General features: G+C 45.0%; 1 protein-coding gene across 3 annotated transcripts in view; it reads right to left on the bottom strand.

Moving 5' to 3' along the window:
- Positions 1–17,361, bottom strand: part of tefu (Serine/threonine-protein kinase tefu) — a 471,138-nt gene that overhangs the window by 38,549 nt on the left and 415,228 nt on the right. For 2 of the 3 annotated variants that reach the window (XM_075694675.1, XM_075694676.1), the window contains one exon: positions 9,219–9,403. In XM_075694675.1, coding sequence (XP_075550790.1) covers positions 9,219–9,403 — 185 coding nt within the window. Of the gene's footprint in view, positions 1–9,218; positions 9,404–17,361 lie in introns of those variants that run through there. The other variant, XM_075694677.1, reaches the window with a different exon arrangement.

The following is a 17,361-nucleotide window of genomic DNA, read 5'->3' as shown; positions in this document are numbered from 1 at the left end:
GGAAGCGATGCCCTTCACGTGGTTGTTACTGCTCTTGCAGGTCAGTGGAATACTGCCTACACAAGTTCTGGAGGCAACTGGAAATCTGTTTCCCTTTTTCGCAAGGACGGACCGGGAAACCTCACCGCGACAATGTTCGATGCTGATCAATCAGCATGCACTGCCACCGGTTGTGGCAAATGTGCAACACCAGCTTACGAACCAGCTTACAACCAAGTGGTTGGACTGTGGCCTTATCGCCTGGCTACAAAAGCCGGGGACAGTCACTGGCACAGTGGGGTGTGTTTGGAACCAGTACTGCGGAAGCGATGCCATTCACGTGGTTATTACTGCTTCTGCAGGTTGGTAATTTCAACTTTTTATCTCGGTCTTTCCTTTATGTCATGCCAGTTCCACGCCCAATACTGTTTGAATGTGTGTTGCCGAATTCTAGACCTGGAAGAATGTCGCGTCATCCCTAGAGTCTTTGCTTGCTTCGACGTTTCTCATTTTATTTTTTGTTGCTTTTCGTGAGTGGTGACGCAGAACTAAATACAGGACCCTTGTTTGAGGCGTCACTTACTCAGCTTCTGGAAGGCCAAAAGGTAATTATGGAGAAGCTTACAGCTATTGAGACACAGACACAGACACAGCAGACGCTTACCATAAGTGACCTCGGCTCCCGAATCCAGTTTTAGAATCAAAGTTTCAATGCTTTGATGAATTAATGGCCTCAGTCCGAGAATGCAAAAATGAAAATGAAAAACAACAACAGGTACTGCAGTCACTTCTGTCAAAAACTGATGACCTTGAGAACCGCAGCCAATGCTGCAATCTACTCTTTTACGGAATGGACGACAAGAAGGCTCACAAGTCTAGTGAAGAATCCTAAGGTCATGTCCGCAATGTTTGTCAGAGTAAACTGGGAATACCGTCTGTTTCTATCGAACGGGCTCATAGACTTAAAAGGTTTCAGCCAGGAAAATGCCGTCCTTTTATTGCTAATTTCACTCTGTTTAAAGAAAAGCAACAGATTCTGAGCAACGCTAAAAGGCTTAAAGGAAGTAACATCAGCGTTTCGGAGGACTCTTCCAAAACAGTAAGGATGAAATGAATATTTTTATGGGAGTACGCCAAGTCCCGAAAGGAAGAAGGTGACAAAGAGAGCCTTCGATATGATACTCTGTTCACGAATGTGCAGAAGTATATGTATGACGATGGCGTGAAACAAGTAGTACCGCTGACTTGACCATTCCATGTAAACGACGCAGGGCTTCGCTTTCTTCTGGTCAATTGCAGAAGTATTAAAAATAAGGTAGTTGATTTGAATTCTTTCATTGAAACAGTCAAGCCAACTGTTATCTTGGGGAGACTGAGTCGTGGTTGGATGACGACATTGCTGACAATGTCTATAGAAAGGACCGCCTATAGAAAGGACAGAAATTATCACGATGGAGGCATGTTCATTTTAGTAGATAGCAGTCTTTCATCAAGCATGGTCAACGTTGACGTAGGCGCTTGTGAGGCGGTGTTCTGCAGGCTGATACTACCTAATAACAAAGTGTTGCTTGTGGGCAGTTTTTACCGGCTACCGGGCTCCCCAGTGAGTGCTCTGTTACAGCTTACGAAAGTACTTGAAATGCTGCAGACAGACAGGTTATTAATCGGTGGTGACTTTAACTTGCCTTCCCTTGACTGACACCAACAGCCTAATATTGTCATATAGCGGATAGCTGTAGTCAAGAAATGAAAAACTTAATCAACCTTCTTGTGCTTCACCAAATGGTGTTGGAACCAACATGTGGAGAAAATATTTTAGATTTAATTCCGACAAATCAACCTGAACTAGTTTTCTCCAGTGTTGTTGTACCTGGTATAAGCGATCACAGCGCTGTGGTGTGCGAGATGCTGTAAAAACAGTAACTGGTCCTAATAGGCGGGTTTTCAACTTTGAGAAGGCTAATGTGGCTGAGATTAACGGGGCCTTAGATTCCTATGGAACAGTTTTTGAAACACAAGCTGAAACTGAAAGTGTGGCTCATCTGTCGTCATTATTTAAACAAAAAATGGTGAAACTAAAGCATCAGCTTGTTCCTTCCTGGGTGTTAACCCAAGGCATGCTAAAAGTAAACCCTGGTTTACAAAACTGTTGTACAGACTAACACAGAAAAGGCAGAGATGCTATAGCAATTTTAGAGAGGTACCTAAAGAAGAGAATAAAAGAAAATTGCAGGATATAACACGTGAAGTGAAATTTGCTACTCATAATGCTAAGGATTGTTATTCCGGTTCTATGCACTTTAGATTAAAACAAAATCCCAAGGAATTTTGGAAGCATGTTAAAAGAAATGGTAAGGACAAGGTAGCTGTTCCGTCGTTGGTCGTTGGCAGTAACACGGTACATGATGACATTGCCAAGGCCGAAAATTTTAATCAATACTTCAGCTCTGTCTTCACCTCAGTGGTCAGAACTGACGGGAAGACACAGGATCCTCGAAGTGAAATAGGCGAGATGGATAACATTAACTTTTCTGCATGTGGTATTGAGGTGTTGTTGTTGGAATTAAATGCGTCAAAGGTCTGTGGCCCTGACGGCTTGCCAAACAGACTTCACCAGCTCTGTGCAATATCAGTTGTGCCATATTTAAAGATAATTTATGACAAATCTCTAGAACAGTCCTGTCTTCTGGACGAGTAGAAAGTTGGGAGTGTTGTGCCGATCTATAAGTCAGGCGCATGCAGTGAAGTAGCGAATTACTGGCCAGTATCCTTGACATGTGTTTCTTGCAAGATTTTAGAGCATATTTTGTGTACTACGGTTGTAGTGCATATTAATGAACATTGTCTGTTCAATCCAGCTCAACACGGGTGTTGGAAAGCCCTTTCCTGTGTTCCACAAATAACGGAATTTACACACGACATAGCAGAATCCCTCGATCGTTGTCTCTCAGTAGACTGTGCTTTCTTGGACTTCCAAAAGGCATTTGAAACTGTGTCCCATGCTTCCTTAATTGAAAAACTTGGAGCTTATAATATACATCCGCAGGTTATTTCTTGGATAAGATCATATCTCGCATAACGAAAGTAGTTTGTCATTGTTAACAGGGCTTAATCTCAGATTGCGAGTGTCACGTCCGGTGTACCTCAAGGATCTGTGTTGGGTCCACTGTTGTTTCTATTGTACATAAATGATATAACTGATGGTATCCAGTCTCAGATGCATTTATTCGCCGATGATTGTGTGCTATACAGGGAAGTAAAATGCGTTGATGATGTGGCTGTTCTCCAACAAGATCTAGACAAAATCAACGAGTGGTGTGTAAAGTGGCATATGAAGTTAAATGAAAAAAAAAATTTGTGTACATGACATTTACCAGAAAGTAGTATCCCCTCATGAGCAGTTATAATCTGAACAGCATACCTTTAAAACAAGTATCAGATTACAAATACCTAGGTGTTTATTTTACATCTTCGCTAAGGTGGCAGAGACACATTGATTACGTTGCAGCCAAAGCTGGGAAAGTGTTAGGGGATTTGTGTCGGAATGCCAGAACTTTTCCTGTACCTACTAAAGAATTATTGTAAAAAACCAATGTTAGACCATTTCTTGAATATGCCTGCAGATTCTGGGACCCTCCAGCAAAGCGAGACAATGATAAATTGGAAAGGATTCAAAATTCAATTGGCAGCCCAGTTTGTGTCAGTCAATTACCGCAGGACTATTTGGGCGGAAAGTATAAAAGAAACACTGAATTGGGAGCATTTAGAAAATCGTTAACGTAAGCTGTGATTGAAATTATTTGATGCTGTTTACCATGGTCGTGTCGGGATTGAAAATACAAAATACTTGCTTGCACCTCACTATGTCTCAGACCGAGTTGATCATATGTTCAAGGTATGGGAAATCGCATGCAAGACTGATTTATTTCGATTCTCTTTCTTTCCTAGAACAATCCGCGAATGGAACCAATTGCCGTCAAACATTGCCTCTGTTATGTCTAATGATGTTTTCTTTTCTATGTTAGCATAACCGCGTTTAAGTTTGCTCCAATGACATGTGTATCTTGTGACTGATTGTGATTAGTGGTTATTTTTATTAGTTGTGTGACTGACACTGTATGTATTTCTTTATCTTTTTTTCTGTATAAAATATAATTTTATGTATAATATACCCTAACCCACCATAATGCCTATTAAGGCAACATGGGTAATAAAGTAAATAAATAACAAGAATAATGCCTGCCAAACACACCCCAGCCCATTTTTATTCCACTGATTATTTAAGTCTCATGATCCGGATCCGCAGTCACTATCTGTCCTAAGTAAATGTATTCCCTTACCACTTCCAGCGCCTCACTACCTATCGTAGACTGCTGTTCTGAGACTGTTAAACATCACTTTAATTTTCTGCAGATTAATTTTTAGACCCACCCTTCTACTTTGCCTGTCCAGGTCAGTGAGCATGCATTGCAATTGGTCCCCTGAGTTAATATGCAAGGCAATATCATCAGCAATTCGAAAGTTACTAGGGTATTCTCCATTAACTCTTATCCCCAATTCTTTCCAATCCAGGTCTCTGAATACCTCCTGTAAACACGCTGTGAATAGCATTGTAGAGATCGTATCTCCCTGCCTGATGCCTTTCTTTATTGGGATTTTGTTGCTTTCTTTATGGAGGACTATGGTGGCTGTGGAGCTGCTATAGATATCTTTCAGTATTTTTAGATACGGCTCGTCTACACCCTGATTTTGTAATGCATGCATGACTGCTGAGGTTTTGACTGTATCAAACACTTTCTCGTAATCAATGAAAGCTATATATGAGGGTTGGTTATGTTCTGCACATTTATCTATCACCTGATTGATAGTGCGATTATGGTCTATTCTTGAGTAGCCTTTACGAAATCCTGCCTGGTCCTTTGGTTGGCAGAAGCATAAGGTGTTCCTGATTCTCTTTGAGATTACCTTAGTAAATACATTGTAGGCAATGGACAGTAAGCTGATCGGTCTATAATTTTTTAAGTCTTTGGCGTCACCTTTCTTATGGATTAAGATTATGTTGACATTATTCCAAGATTCTGGTACGCTCGAGGTCATGAGACATTGCATATGCAGGGTGGCCAGTTTTTCTAGAACAATCTGCCCACCATCCTTCAAGAAATCTGCTGTTACCTGATCCTCCCCAGCTGCCTTCCCCCCATTGCATAGCTTCTAAGGCTTTCTTTACTTCTTCTGGCATTACTTGCGGGATGTCAAATTCCTCTAGACTATTCCCTCTTCCATTATCCTCGTGGGTGCCACTGGTACTCTATAAATCCCTATAGAACTCCTCAGCCACTTGAACTATCTCATCCATATTAGTAATGATATTACCGGCTTTGTCTCTTAACGCATGCATCTGATTCTTGCCTATTCCTAGTTTCTTCTTCACTGCTTTTAGGCTTCCCCCCATTGCATAGCTTCTAAGGCTTTCTTTACTTCTTCTGGCATTACTTGCGGGATGTCAAATTCCTCTAGACTATTCCCTCTTCCATTATCCTCGTGGGTGCCACTGGTACTCTATAAATCCCTATAGAACTCCTCAGCCACTTGAACTATCTCATCCATATTAGTAATGATATTACCGGCTTTGTCTCTTAACGCATGCATCTGATTCTTGCCTATTCCTAGTTTCTTCTTCACTGCTTTTAGGCTTCCTACGTCCCTGAGAGCATGTTCAATTCTATCCGTATTATACTTCCTTATGTCAGCTGTCTTATGCTTGCTGATTAGCTTGGAAAGTTCCGCCAATTCTTTTCTAGCTGTAGGGTTAGAAGCTTTCATACATTGGCGTTTCTTGATCAGATCGTTCGTCTCCTGCGATAGCTTGTTGGTATCCTGCCTAACGAAGTTACCACCGACTCCTATTGCACACTCCTTAATGATGCCCATAAGATTGCATTTATTGCTTCAACACTAAGGTCCTCTTCCCGAGTTAGAGCCAAATATCTGTTCTATAGCTTGATCCAAAATTCCTCTATTTTCCCTCTTACCGCGAACTCATTGATCGGCTTCTTATGTACCAGTTTCTTCCATTCCCTCCTCCTTATCATCATCATCATCATCATCATCATCATCATCATCATCATCATCATCATCATCATCATCATCAGCCTGGTTACGCCCACTGTAGAGCAAAGGCCTCTCCCATACTTCTCCAACTACCCCGGTCATCTACTAATTGTGGCCATGTTATCCCTGCAAACTTCTTAATCTCATCTGCCCACCTAACTTTCTGCTGCCCCATGCTACGCTTCCCTTCCCTTGGAATCCAGTCCGTAACCCTTAATGACCATCGGTTACCTCCCTCCTCATTACATGTCCTGCCCATATGCCCATTTCTTTTTCTTGATTTAAACTAAGATGTCATTAACTCGCGTTTGTTCCGTCACCCAATCTGCTGTTTTCTTATCCCTTAACGTTACACCCATCATTCTTCTTTCCATAGCTCGTTGCGTCGTCCTCAATTTAAGTAGAACCCGTTTCGTAAGCCTCCAGGTTTCTGCCCCGTACGTGAGTACTGGTAAGACACAGCTGGTTATACACTTTCCTCTTGAGGGATAGTGGCAACCTGCTGTTTATGATCTGAGAATGCCTGCCAAATGCACCCCAGCCCATTCTTATTCTTCTGATTATTTCAGTCTTATGATCCGGATCTGCGGTCACTACCTGCCCTAAGTAGATGTATTCCCTTACTACTTCCAGTGCCTCACTACCTATCGTAAACTGCTGTTCTCTTCCGAGATTGTTAAACATTACTTTAGTTTTCTGCAGAATAATTTTTAGGCCCACCCTTCCAATTTGCCTGTCCAGGTCAGTGAGCATGCATTGCAGTTGGTCTCCTGAGGTACTATGCAAGGCAATATCATCAGCAAATCGCAAGTTACTAAGGAATTCTCCATTAACTCTTATCTCCAATTCTTCCAAATCCAGGTCTTTGAATACCTCCTGTAAACACGCTGTGAATAGCAAAAATGCCAGGTGTGCAGACAGGACACAAGAGAAGAGAAGTAGACAACACGGACGCCGACTATCAACTGAAGGGAGCACCATGACGAAAAGAGGAAAGAAGACATAAAGCTCATCTGCGCAAGCTGTGGAATGGTATCACCATGTGTCAGTCGGGTCCATGTGCTGGTCTACGTGAAAGATAGCTATTAAGGCACTTAATTTCTTCCTTATGTAAAGTAATCTAAGGCTGACTCACGCATGCACTTCCGCCATTAGAGATATGCCATGCCTACATACATAAGATACATAAGACATGTATCTTCATTCTTGTGCCTGTACAATATAGCGCATTCATCTAACTCTGGCATGCAGTTACAATCTCGGCAATGCAGGGAAAGAATAGAAGGCAATCCACCAGTTAGCGACCTTTTATGTTCAGAGGCTAATGGAACATAAAAGGTCGTTAACTGGTGGATCGCCTTCTAATCTTTCCCTACATTGCCGAGATCGTAACTGCACGCCAGAGTTAGATGAATGCAATATACTGTACAGGCACAAGAATGAAGATACGCGTCATATGGTAGAGGCATGGCATATCTATAATGGTGCAAGTGCGTGCGTGAGTCAGCCTTCGATTACATTACACAATTAAGGAAGAGATTAAGTGCCTTAACAGCTATCTCTCACATAGACCGGCACATGTATCCGACTAACACGTGGTGATACCATTCCAGAGCTTGCGCAGATGAGTTTTGTGTCTTCTTTCTTTTTTTTTTGCCACAGTGCTCCCTTCAGTTGATAGTCGGCGTTTGTGTTGTCTACTTCTCTTCTCTTGTGTACTGTTTGCACACCTCACCTTTTTGCATAATGAATCCTTACCAACTAGCTCAGCTTTCTGTCATTCTGTGAATAGCATTGGAGAGATCATACCTCCCTGCTGACGCCTTTCTTTATTGGGATTTTGTTGCTTTCTTTATGGAGGACTACGGTGGCTGTGGAGCCACTATAGATATCTTTCCGGACTATGCTGACTTGAGCATGTCCGTATATTGAAAATGCATGAACTTTGGAAGGTGCCTAGAACCCGTACAAAGTACGGCACTCAGATGTTGAAATACCAGATACCTGCACTGCTTAATAATACAATGCCACACCTAATTGTCTCATTTGCTTTGCTGTGTTCTATTTTTCAGCATTTTTTGCTTTCGCAACCTAATGTGTAATCTCATGCAGTATTTCATGTACTCATGTGAACTTATCATGTGTTCAAGCGTATTTTGTTTTTATTTTATAATTTCTTTTTGACACAATGATTTGTTATTATGCTTTTTTTACTAGTATTTATGACAATAGCAGCTGCTTTAAGACCATACAAATATACACCTGACTTCTGTACACTGTTCGGTTTATTTCTGTTGGCATGATGTATTTGTTATGCACCTTGTCTGCCAGTACTCAGGGGTGCAGACCTCGTCAGGCCTGATAGAAGGCCTTTTGTCTGTACCCACTAAGTGTCTTTGATATTGAAATAAATGATTGATTGATTGATTGATTGATTGATTGATTGATTGATAATGATGTGAAATTGATTTTATCCATATAGACAGCTTCCATTATTTTTAAACTTGGTGCATGACATTTGGAACACCTGGCAAAGTGACGTATATTTGGGCGCATCTTTTGTTTTTCATCTATGGACCGTATCATGTAAGTCCTTATACTAAATGCCCTGTTTTTTAGACTACTACTGTAAAAATGCCTGCAACTGATTGATAGTATGCCGAGATAAATAAATTTTTTGTCATGCTTGTGATAACAGTGGCACAAAAGAGGTGCATATGACCTGCCTCACACATGGTGCTATAGAGGATGTGCCAAGGCGCTGGGTAGAAAGTAATGCCGAAGATGGTTTTCTGTCATCTCGTGCACCATCGAAGTGTGATGACGGTTCCCACCATACAGAAGGAATGTGCAGTGCTTGCCTCCACGTATTGTTAGAACACCCTGTGAGAAGCTCCAGCTGGTACTTGCATTCAGTGCATAAGTAGCCTGCAGCAGCCAAGCCGAATTCAGCAGAGCAAGCAGAGAAACCAAGAAGAAGATGGTGAGAATCCTGCTGTTGTAGTAAATGAGTTGAGAGCTAAAAAGAATTGCTCAAGTCTTCTTTTAGATGCACCCTAGGCACATTTTTTCATATGCTGCTTCTTATGCATCATCATAGCATGGCACACATCTTCCTATTTCCTCACCCTGCATGTAGGGCAACTCTGGGGATGGGCGCTGAGGAGGGAGGGTGTCACCGTCAGTCTGCAATGCTGCTACACGTTCGGGGCTCAAGGTCCATGAGGAGAGCGGGTCGTGCAGCAGGACCTCCACCACCGTCACCAGCAGCTCCCGGGAGGCCCGCATCACCTCCATGGTGTGCTCGCAGCATCTGGGGCCGTAATGGGCACAAGCTCACATTCCACTCTCGCATGTACTCGGGGAATATGACCGTGCGTATCACAAGTTGAAACTGGCCGACGATTGGCAGAAACATTGGGAAACATTAGGAGTGCCGCTTTTGGGGAGAGTTGGTAACTCATACTGTGTCTCAGTGAGGCTGACACTTCGGCAACTGAAAGTTGATTGAAAATTTCACATGTTCATATATAGATCTTCATGCAGCCATGTGATGCACCCTAATTCAGCCAACCTAACTCAGCAGCAAAATAGACAGGGCGCATCCCGTGGCTGTACGATAATGAACGCGTGGAACTTCCAATAAACGTCATTTGCTAAAAAGCATGTGTCTGCCTCCCTCTGTCCTTGTCTCCCAAGCTCACCCTAGCACAGTGGGCCACAATGATGGAGTTGGAAAACAGTCAGCAACATATTCATGCAGATACAGGTTGTGCAGATACATGTGTTGGCAATAGACGTTTGGTGACCACCCCTGCTCGTACAGCTTTGGTCAGGGACCTGGGCCTAAGAAAGCATCGAGACCAGTGGCCTAACAGGTTGTCAAGTTGAAATCTTGTGCTGTGCTACATAGCAGGTGTAGTGTCGTTTTCTAATTTCTTGTGCTGCAGGCATAGTGACGTGGACACACACAAGACAAAGCACAGCATTAACTTCCAACAGCACATGTATTTTCAGTTTTGCCCGCCATAGTTATACCAACTCCAAAAAGTCATGGGGCACATGTACATTGTGGGGTAGTAAAACAAAACACCAAAAACAACCATCAGACCCCTTTAAGGCCACATTGGTCATTACAAGGTATTTTGTTTAATGCGTGCGAAGATATGTAAACTTCTAATTGAATATAATATTGAGCGTTTGCTAATGCATGTGTCACCAGAAGGTGCTATGTTTCTAGCTTCCATAACCAGGTGCATCATTTGACACTTGGTTCTTCCCATAATATATACACATATTTTTTACTCTGGGTTACGTGTAGATTGGTGACATTGAATCATGCAATGTCCCGTCTGTGCTTTTGTTTGTCCAAAGGCTGAACATCTACCAGAAGCCGCCTGCCATAACGATAGGAAAAGCCTTTCATTTTCTGGATGGGAACAGAACATCTTAAGCCATAGAAGATTGCCATGGTGCCATCATGGGGCATTTCTGAGCCAATTATTAAACTGAGATTAGTACTATTTGGTGATTGTCGATCAGCAGCCAGAATCTGAACAAGAGTACATTTATTTAGGCCGATTACTCACAGGTGATCCTGATCGCGACACAAAAATTTACTCAAGAATAAAAAATTGGGGGGATCGAGCACATGTAGCAGGCATTACCAAGTCTTGACCGGCAGCTTACCACTACCCTTGGAAAGAAAGGTATAATAATTGCATTCTGCCAACACTAACACGTAGGGCAGAAACTCAAAGGTTAAGAATGACGCTTAAGGACTGCATAACAAACAAAGTAACAAAAAATTTAGGCATAATGTTAAGGGACAGTAACAGAGTGATGTAGACTAGAGAGAAAGAGGAAACAGCTGAAATTTTTGTTGCCATTAAGGGGAAAGGATGGAGACCAGCATGCTATGTGACGTGTGGGGCGGTCTATAAAGTTACAGGAAGGATACCACGGGAAGGGAAGCGCAGTCAAGGATGGCAGAAAATTGAGTGGGGTGCTTTTAGAAAATAGAAGATATGCAGGTGAAGTTGGAATTGACTAGCACAAAACAGGGGTAATTGTAGATTGCTGGGAGAGACCTTTGTCCTGCCCAGTAAATACTATATAAAATAAAAATAGGCTGATGATGACTATACTGGCGAGAAACTTTTTAGATGTACAGTCGCCATCACTCTTGAGTAGAGCGCGGGAACAGCAGCCTCTGGGGTGCTCAGGTGCCAGCCAGCGATGTCTAATGGTAGTTGCTGGGACCAAACATGCCCATCAGCTAGCACTGACTCCCTCCGGAGAGCCCCGGAGGCCACCTTTCCTTTACTCCACACAACAGTAATGCCAACTGTACTTTGTTATAGCTGATGATATTGCTGCGTGAATGAAGAATTGAGACTGAAGACTATTTACATGGTATATTTACAAGGCGTAGCCGCAGTGCTGGCCAGTTCAGCCAACAGCTCGAGAGCAAGAGAGCGTTTGTCGTCTTCATTGGGGGGCCCGCGTGCATCGGCCACAAGAAACACGCAATATGCATGTATCATTATCCCTGGCAGTGGAAGCACCATCCCGGGGCATCTAAATATAGGTGATAACACGACAGTAATATGGTTTGAGGCGTGCGACATGCACATCAGTGGAATTCGGGGCAGATGCGGCACTGGTACTGATTGGGCGATTTCGTACGTAACTGGAGTCACGGCACACAGCACTCGATATGGGCCTGTGTACCGAGACAGGAGTTTTTCTGACAAGCCAACGTGACGAGTCTGGGACCACAGGAGTACCAGAGATCCAGGCGAAAAGTGGACATCTCCGTGTTGGCGGTCGTACAAACGCCGTTGCTTCTCTTGCGAGGTCAGGACGCGAGCACGGGCAATTTTGCATGCTTGGGCTGGCCTGGTGATGGCGTCAAATGCATACTCGCTGGTCTCTGCTGCAGCGAATGGGAGGGATGCGTCCAGTGGCAATGTAGGTTCTCGGCCGAACAACAGAAAGAACGGGGAATAACCGGCAGTGTCGGGACGTGAAGAATTATATGCCAGTGTGACATAGGCAGGGCAAGGTCCCAATCAGTATGGTCGGACGAGACATACCTTGAAGCATGTCTGTTAGGGTATGATTCAGACGCTCCATGAAACCATTAGTCTGTGGATGGCAAGACATAGTCAGCTTGTGCTTGGTTGAGCAGGACTGCAGGATGTCGGTGATGGCTTTAGAAAGAAATGCCCAACCACGGTCAGTGAGCAATTGGTGTGGAGCGCCGTGCTGCAGAATCATGTTGTGTAAAAAAAAATCGGCGACATCTGTGGCACAGCTCGCTGGAAGTGCTCTGGTGAAGGTGTAGCGCGTGGCATAATCTGTTTCCACAGTGACCCACTTGTTGCCAAACGTGGAGAGAGGGAAAGGGCCAAGTAGGTTCAAGCCAACACAAAAGAATGGCTCTGAAGGTATGTTGAGCGGTTGAAGGCACCTGGCAGGGAGCGTCGATGGTGTTTTTTGGCGCTGGCATTTCTCACATGCCGCAATGTCTTTCCAGACAGAGCAGGCAAGGCCTGGCCAAAAGAAGCATCGGTGAATACGGTTGTAGGTGCAGCAGACAACAAGGTGACCTGCCGTTGGTAAATCGTGAAGTTCTAGGAGAACAGCTGACGCTGCTTAGGAATGACGAGGAGTAGGGCAGGACCGTCGGGACATACATTGTGGCGATATAATACACCATCCTGGAGACCAAACAGGTGAAGGGATGAATCACAAGACGAAGATTCCAAGCCATATATGATGCCGCGCAAGGCGGCATCACGGTGTTGCTCGTCGGCAACATGTAGCAGCTGAGAAACGGAGAAAACACAAGCGTCGGCATTGGGGTCAGGGTCGGTGGGTAGTTAATTCACTGGATAGCGTGATAAAGTCTCCATCTTGATGTAATCGGACCGACTTGTACACTACTGCATAGGAATATTCTTGCAGCCGCAGAGCCCAGCGGCCAAGCCAGCCGGTAGGATCCTTGAGTGAGGGAAGACAGCAGAGCGCGTGGTGGTCCGTGATTACAGAGAAGTGCGTACCATACAAGTACGGGTGGAATTTGGAAACTGCCCAGACGAAAGCCAGGCATTCACGATCTGTAATCGAATAGTTGCGCTCCGCTGCAGTGAGGAGGCTGCTAGCGTAGGCGATAACACGATCTTGACCATGTTGGCGCAGGGCTGAGACGGATCCGATATTGTGACCACTGGCATCGGTACTTACCTCTGTAGGAGAGGATGGGCCAAAGTGGGCCAGTATAGGTGGCGTGGTGAGAATGTTGGTGAGGTGGGCAAACATGGCAGTTTGAGCGGGGAACCACGTAAGCAGCACGTCCTTCTTCAGAGGATCAGTAAGTGGTCTGGTAATCGCTGGGAAGTCTTTTTTAACAAAGCGTCAGAAGTAGGAGCAGAGTCCTACAAAACTTTGGACGTCTTTGACAAACTGAGGTACAGGAAAAGACGTGACAGCACAAATTTTCTCCGGGTCTGGTTGAATACCAGAAGCGTCTATGAGGTGGCCCAGCACTGTAATCTGCCGACGACTGAAGTGACACTTCGATGAATTTAGTTGCAGCCCAGCCTCGCGGAAGACTTGAAGAAAAGCTGATAAGCACTCAAGGTGTGTCTCAAATGTAGGTGAAAATACGAGAACGTCGTCTAGGTAGCAGAGGAATGTTGACCATTTGGGCGTTGCATAGACCTAATGGCATAACTTTAAATTGATATAGGCCATCAGGGGTGACGAACGCAGTCTTCTCTTGGTCCTTTTCATACACATAAATTTGCCAATAACCAGACCGAAGGTCTATTGATGAAAAGTATTTGGCATGGTGGAGACCACTGAGGGCGTCGTAAATGCGAGAGGAGGGGTAGACGTCTTTCTTGGTAATGCGGTTTAGATGACGATAATCCATGCAGAAAAGCCATGTGCCGTCTTTCTTTTTCACAAGTACCACGGGCGATGCACAAGGGCTCGATGAAGGTTCAACAATACCTTTGGCAAGCCTCTTGTTCACTTCATCTTGAATAACCTTACACTCTGAAGCAGAAACTTGATATGGCCAGCGATGAATAGGACTGGCATCACCAGTACTTATGTGATGCTTAACAATTGAAGTCTGGCCCAATTGGCGATTGTTGAGGTCGAAGATGTCGCGGTAGGAAACCAAAAGACGGCACTGAGCTGCTGCTTGTTCAGGCAATACGTCCGCAGCAATCATGGGACGAAATGTTGCATCATGGCAAATAGCATCCTGTGGACATGGTGAAGAACCTGAGCAGACGTCAACTGAAAACGTGACGTGGTCATCTGCTATAGCACGCAGCGTTGCAACCGATATGCCTTACGGTAGAACTTCCTTTGTCAGGCCAAAATTGAGGATGGGGAGGTGTGTCCGGTTATCGGCGACGGTGATGACGGAGTGAGGCATAGTGATATTGCGCATTAAAAGGACATCAGGAGCAGGTGTGGCAACGTAATCACCATCGGGCAAAGGAAACGATGATAGCAAATCGACGAAAGTCAAGGCTTTAGGCGGCAGGCGCACGAAGGCGGTCGTACTAAAGTTCTTCGGCAGTTCAGCACGAATATGCGCAAGCAGAGGAAGTTCGAGGCAAAGGGTACCGGCAGAGCAGTCAAAGCTGAATGCGCCATAAGAAAGTCGAGTCTGAGTAGTATTAGGTCATGGGGACAATTGGTCTCAGCACTGTAAAAAGAACAGGAACATGGCGGTCGGCGATACTGAAACGGGAAGTACACATTCCAGTGACGCAAACAGTGCTACCATTGGCCACGCGTACGGCTCGATTAGTAGGAGGCGTGACAACCTTCCTCAGCCAACGACGGAGGTTACAACTTATTATGGACACCTGAGCTCCAGTATCTATTAACGCTGTCAAAGGGACACCATAGACTTGAACATCAAGTAAGTTCTGGTTCGTTGGGAGTGTCAATGGAGGATTTCTGCATGATGAACATAATGCAGCACTACCCCCAGGAGCTGCATGGTCTAGTTTTCCATCCGGGAGGGTCCATAATTGGCCAGCGATGAATAGCAGCATGGCTGGGGCAACAGGGACCGACAGCGCTGAGGTGACAACGAACGAGTATGACGACTGTCATTGATGGATACGCCTGAAGTAGGAGGCATACGGCGAGGCAAGTAACGGCACGTGTTGGCATATGGGTGTGGAGACGGGGAAAAGAAGCTCGAATACCGTGATGTCCAGGAGGTGCGGCAGTGGTGAGCGGCATGGCCAGTGCGGAGGCAATGGAAGCAAATGGGCTTGTCGTCCGGAGTTCTCCACTCGGTAGGGTTGTGGTATCTGGGAGGGGAATACCGATCGCTGTGAGGCGTAGGTGTCTGCACAAGTCGGGCGTCAGGTCGGGAGGCGGAGCAGGCAACAGGAAAACGGAGGTTGGCAAATTCTTGCTGCACAACTGCCTGAATGAGAGAGATCGCTGGGGCTGGTTGGTCAATGGTGGGGTCAAGTAGGCGTGGATGGAACGGTGCAGGACTTGTAGCCACGAGCTCGCGGCGAACAATACGAGTAACGCACTCATTTAAGGGTGGTGAAGCGGCAAGGTCTATGCAAGATGACATCGCAGCCATGTTAGGGAGCCGGGAGAACTGTGGAATGACACGGCAGCTTTTGGCGAGCTCAAAGCGGTGGCATTCCTTGACAATGATGTCGATGGTGGACACACTGCTAAAGATCAACAAGTTGAACGCGTCGTCCGTGATCCCCTTAAGTACGTGGCCGACTTTGTCAACCTCGGCCATTTTATCGTCCACTTTCCGGCAAAGAGCGAGCACGTCTCGTATGTACAAGACATATGATTCAGTAGAAGACTGAAATCGGGGTAGCAAGCGCTTTTCTAGCAGCCAACTGCCGAGAGGTGGGATTTCCAAACAGGTTGGTGAGCTTCCCCTTGAAAGCATCCCAGCTAGAGATCTCGTCCTCGTGTGTCCAGAACCAGACACGAGGAGTTCCGTTCAAGTAGAATAGGACATTCACTAGCATAATGGTAGGGTCCGAGCGATTGTCTTGGCTAACACGCTCATACAGGGTGAACCTGTCCTCAACGTCGACATTATCTTGGCCGGAAAATATGCTAGGATTGTGGGGATAGGCAATGGTAATGTACGTTGTTGTTGGGGTTGCAGGAGTAGAAGGAGACAAGGTGTCGTCACCGGGAGCCATTGCAGACAGCAGGACGGTGCGGCTGCTGCATAGCTCCGTGGCGAGAATAGGGAACGGCACCCTCCACCAAAACATTAAGCGAATGAAGGATTGAGACTGGAGACTTTTTACAAGCTATATTTACAAGGGGTAGCTGCACCACTGGCCAGTTCAGCCGATAGCTCAAGTGCCAGAGAGTGTTTGTCTTTGTCGGGGCACCCGGCTGCATCAGCCAGAAGAAATACGTAATATGCATGTATCAATATTGAGGTTTGACTGTATGGCTTTAATGGAGCAATATGTGTCTGCTCACAGTGCATTTTCACATTCACAGTGCATGTGTGCTCACAGTGTACAGCACGTAAAGAAGCATTACGCTTTTATTAAGCTACAAGATCTACCAGACATATTTCCACTTTAGTATTTAAGGACTGGCACTACTCAGTGACCCGAATTTTGCAGTAAGTATGGCATGCAGTTACATATAGGCGGGTAAGCTCAAAATGGCAAACACAAGAGGGGTGCTATAACATAAGGCTATTCCATTTTGATTTCATTCTAATCTCCTGATGTGGAATTTATCTCACTGCTGACGGAAGCAAAGACAAGGATGCACAACATTTTTCTGAACAACCTAATCAAATACTTCCATGCTGTCTTTGTGGTTCGTTTGTTTGCGCAGTTAAACATTGTTCGCTCACTGATTTAGCGGGAGCCCAAATAGCAGCCCCAACAGCTTTGCATCAGCAAACATGGCGGCAGCCATCGAAGCGACGGCTCTAATCTAGCACCAAACTGGTTTCGATTCGCGGTAACGCGTGAAGTTCGCAAGCTAGGAGAAGTGACTGTGGTTATCGCTTTCTCTCAACTAGCATGTGTTATGAAGATTCATTCATTAGACACCGCTGATTCCGAAATCGATTGTGGATTTTATGGCTCGTAGGCCTAACACAGCTTAGCTTAGCTGGTGAAGTCACGGAAAGTTGGTTACTCAAAACTAAGCGCAACTAACTGTTTGTTGCTTACAGAACGACCTCTAAATTGTAATTAAATGCAAATA

Source organism: Dermacentor variabilis, chromosome 6 (assembly GCF_050947875.1).
Source record: "Dermacentor variabilis isolate Ectoservices chromosome 6, ASM5094787v1, whole genome shotgun sequence".
Classification (NCBI taxonomy): Eukaryota; Metazoa; Arthropoda; class Arachnida; order Ixodida; family Ixodidae; genus Dermacentor; species Dermacentor variabilis.
Note: the sequence above shows the minus strand (reverse complement) of the source record. Positions and strands in the feature narration are given on the sequence as shown.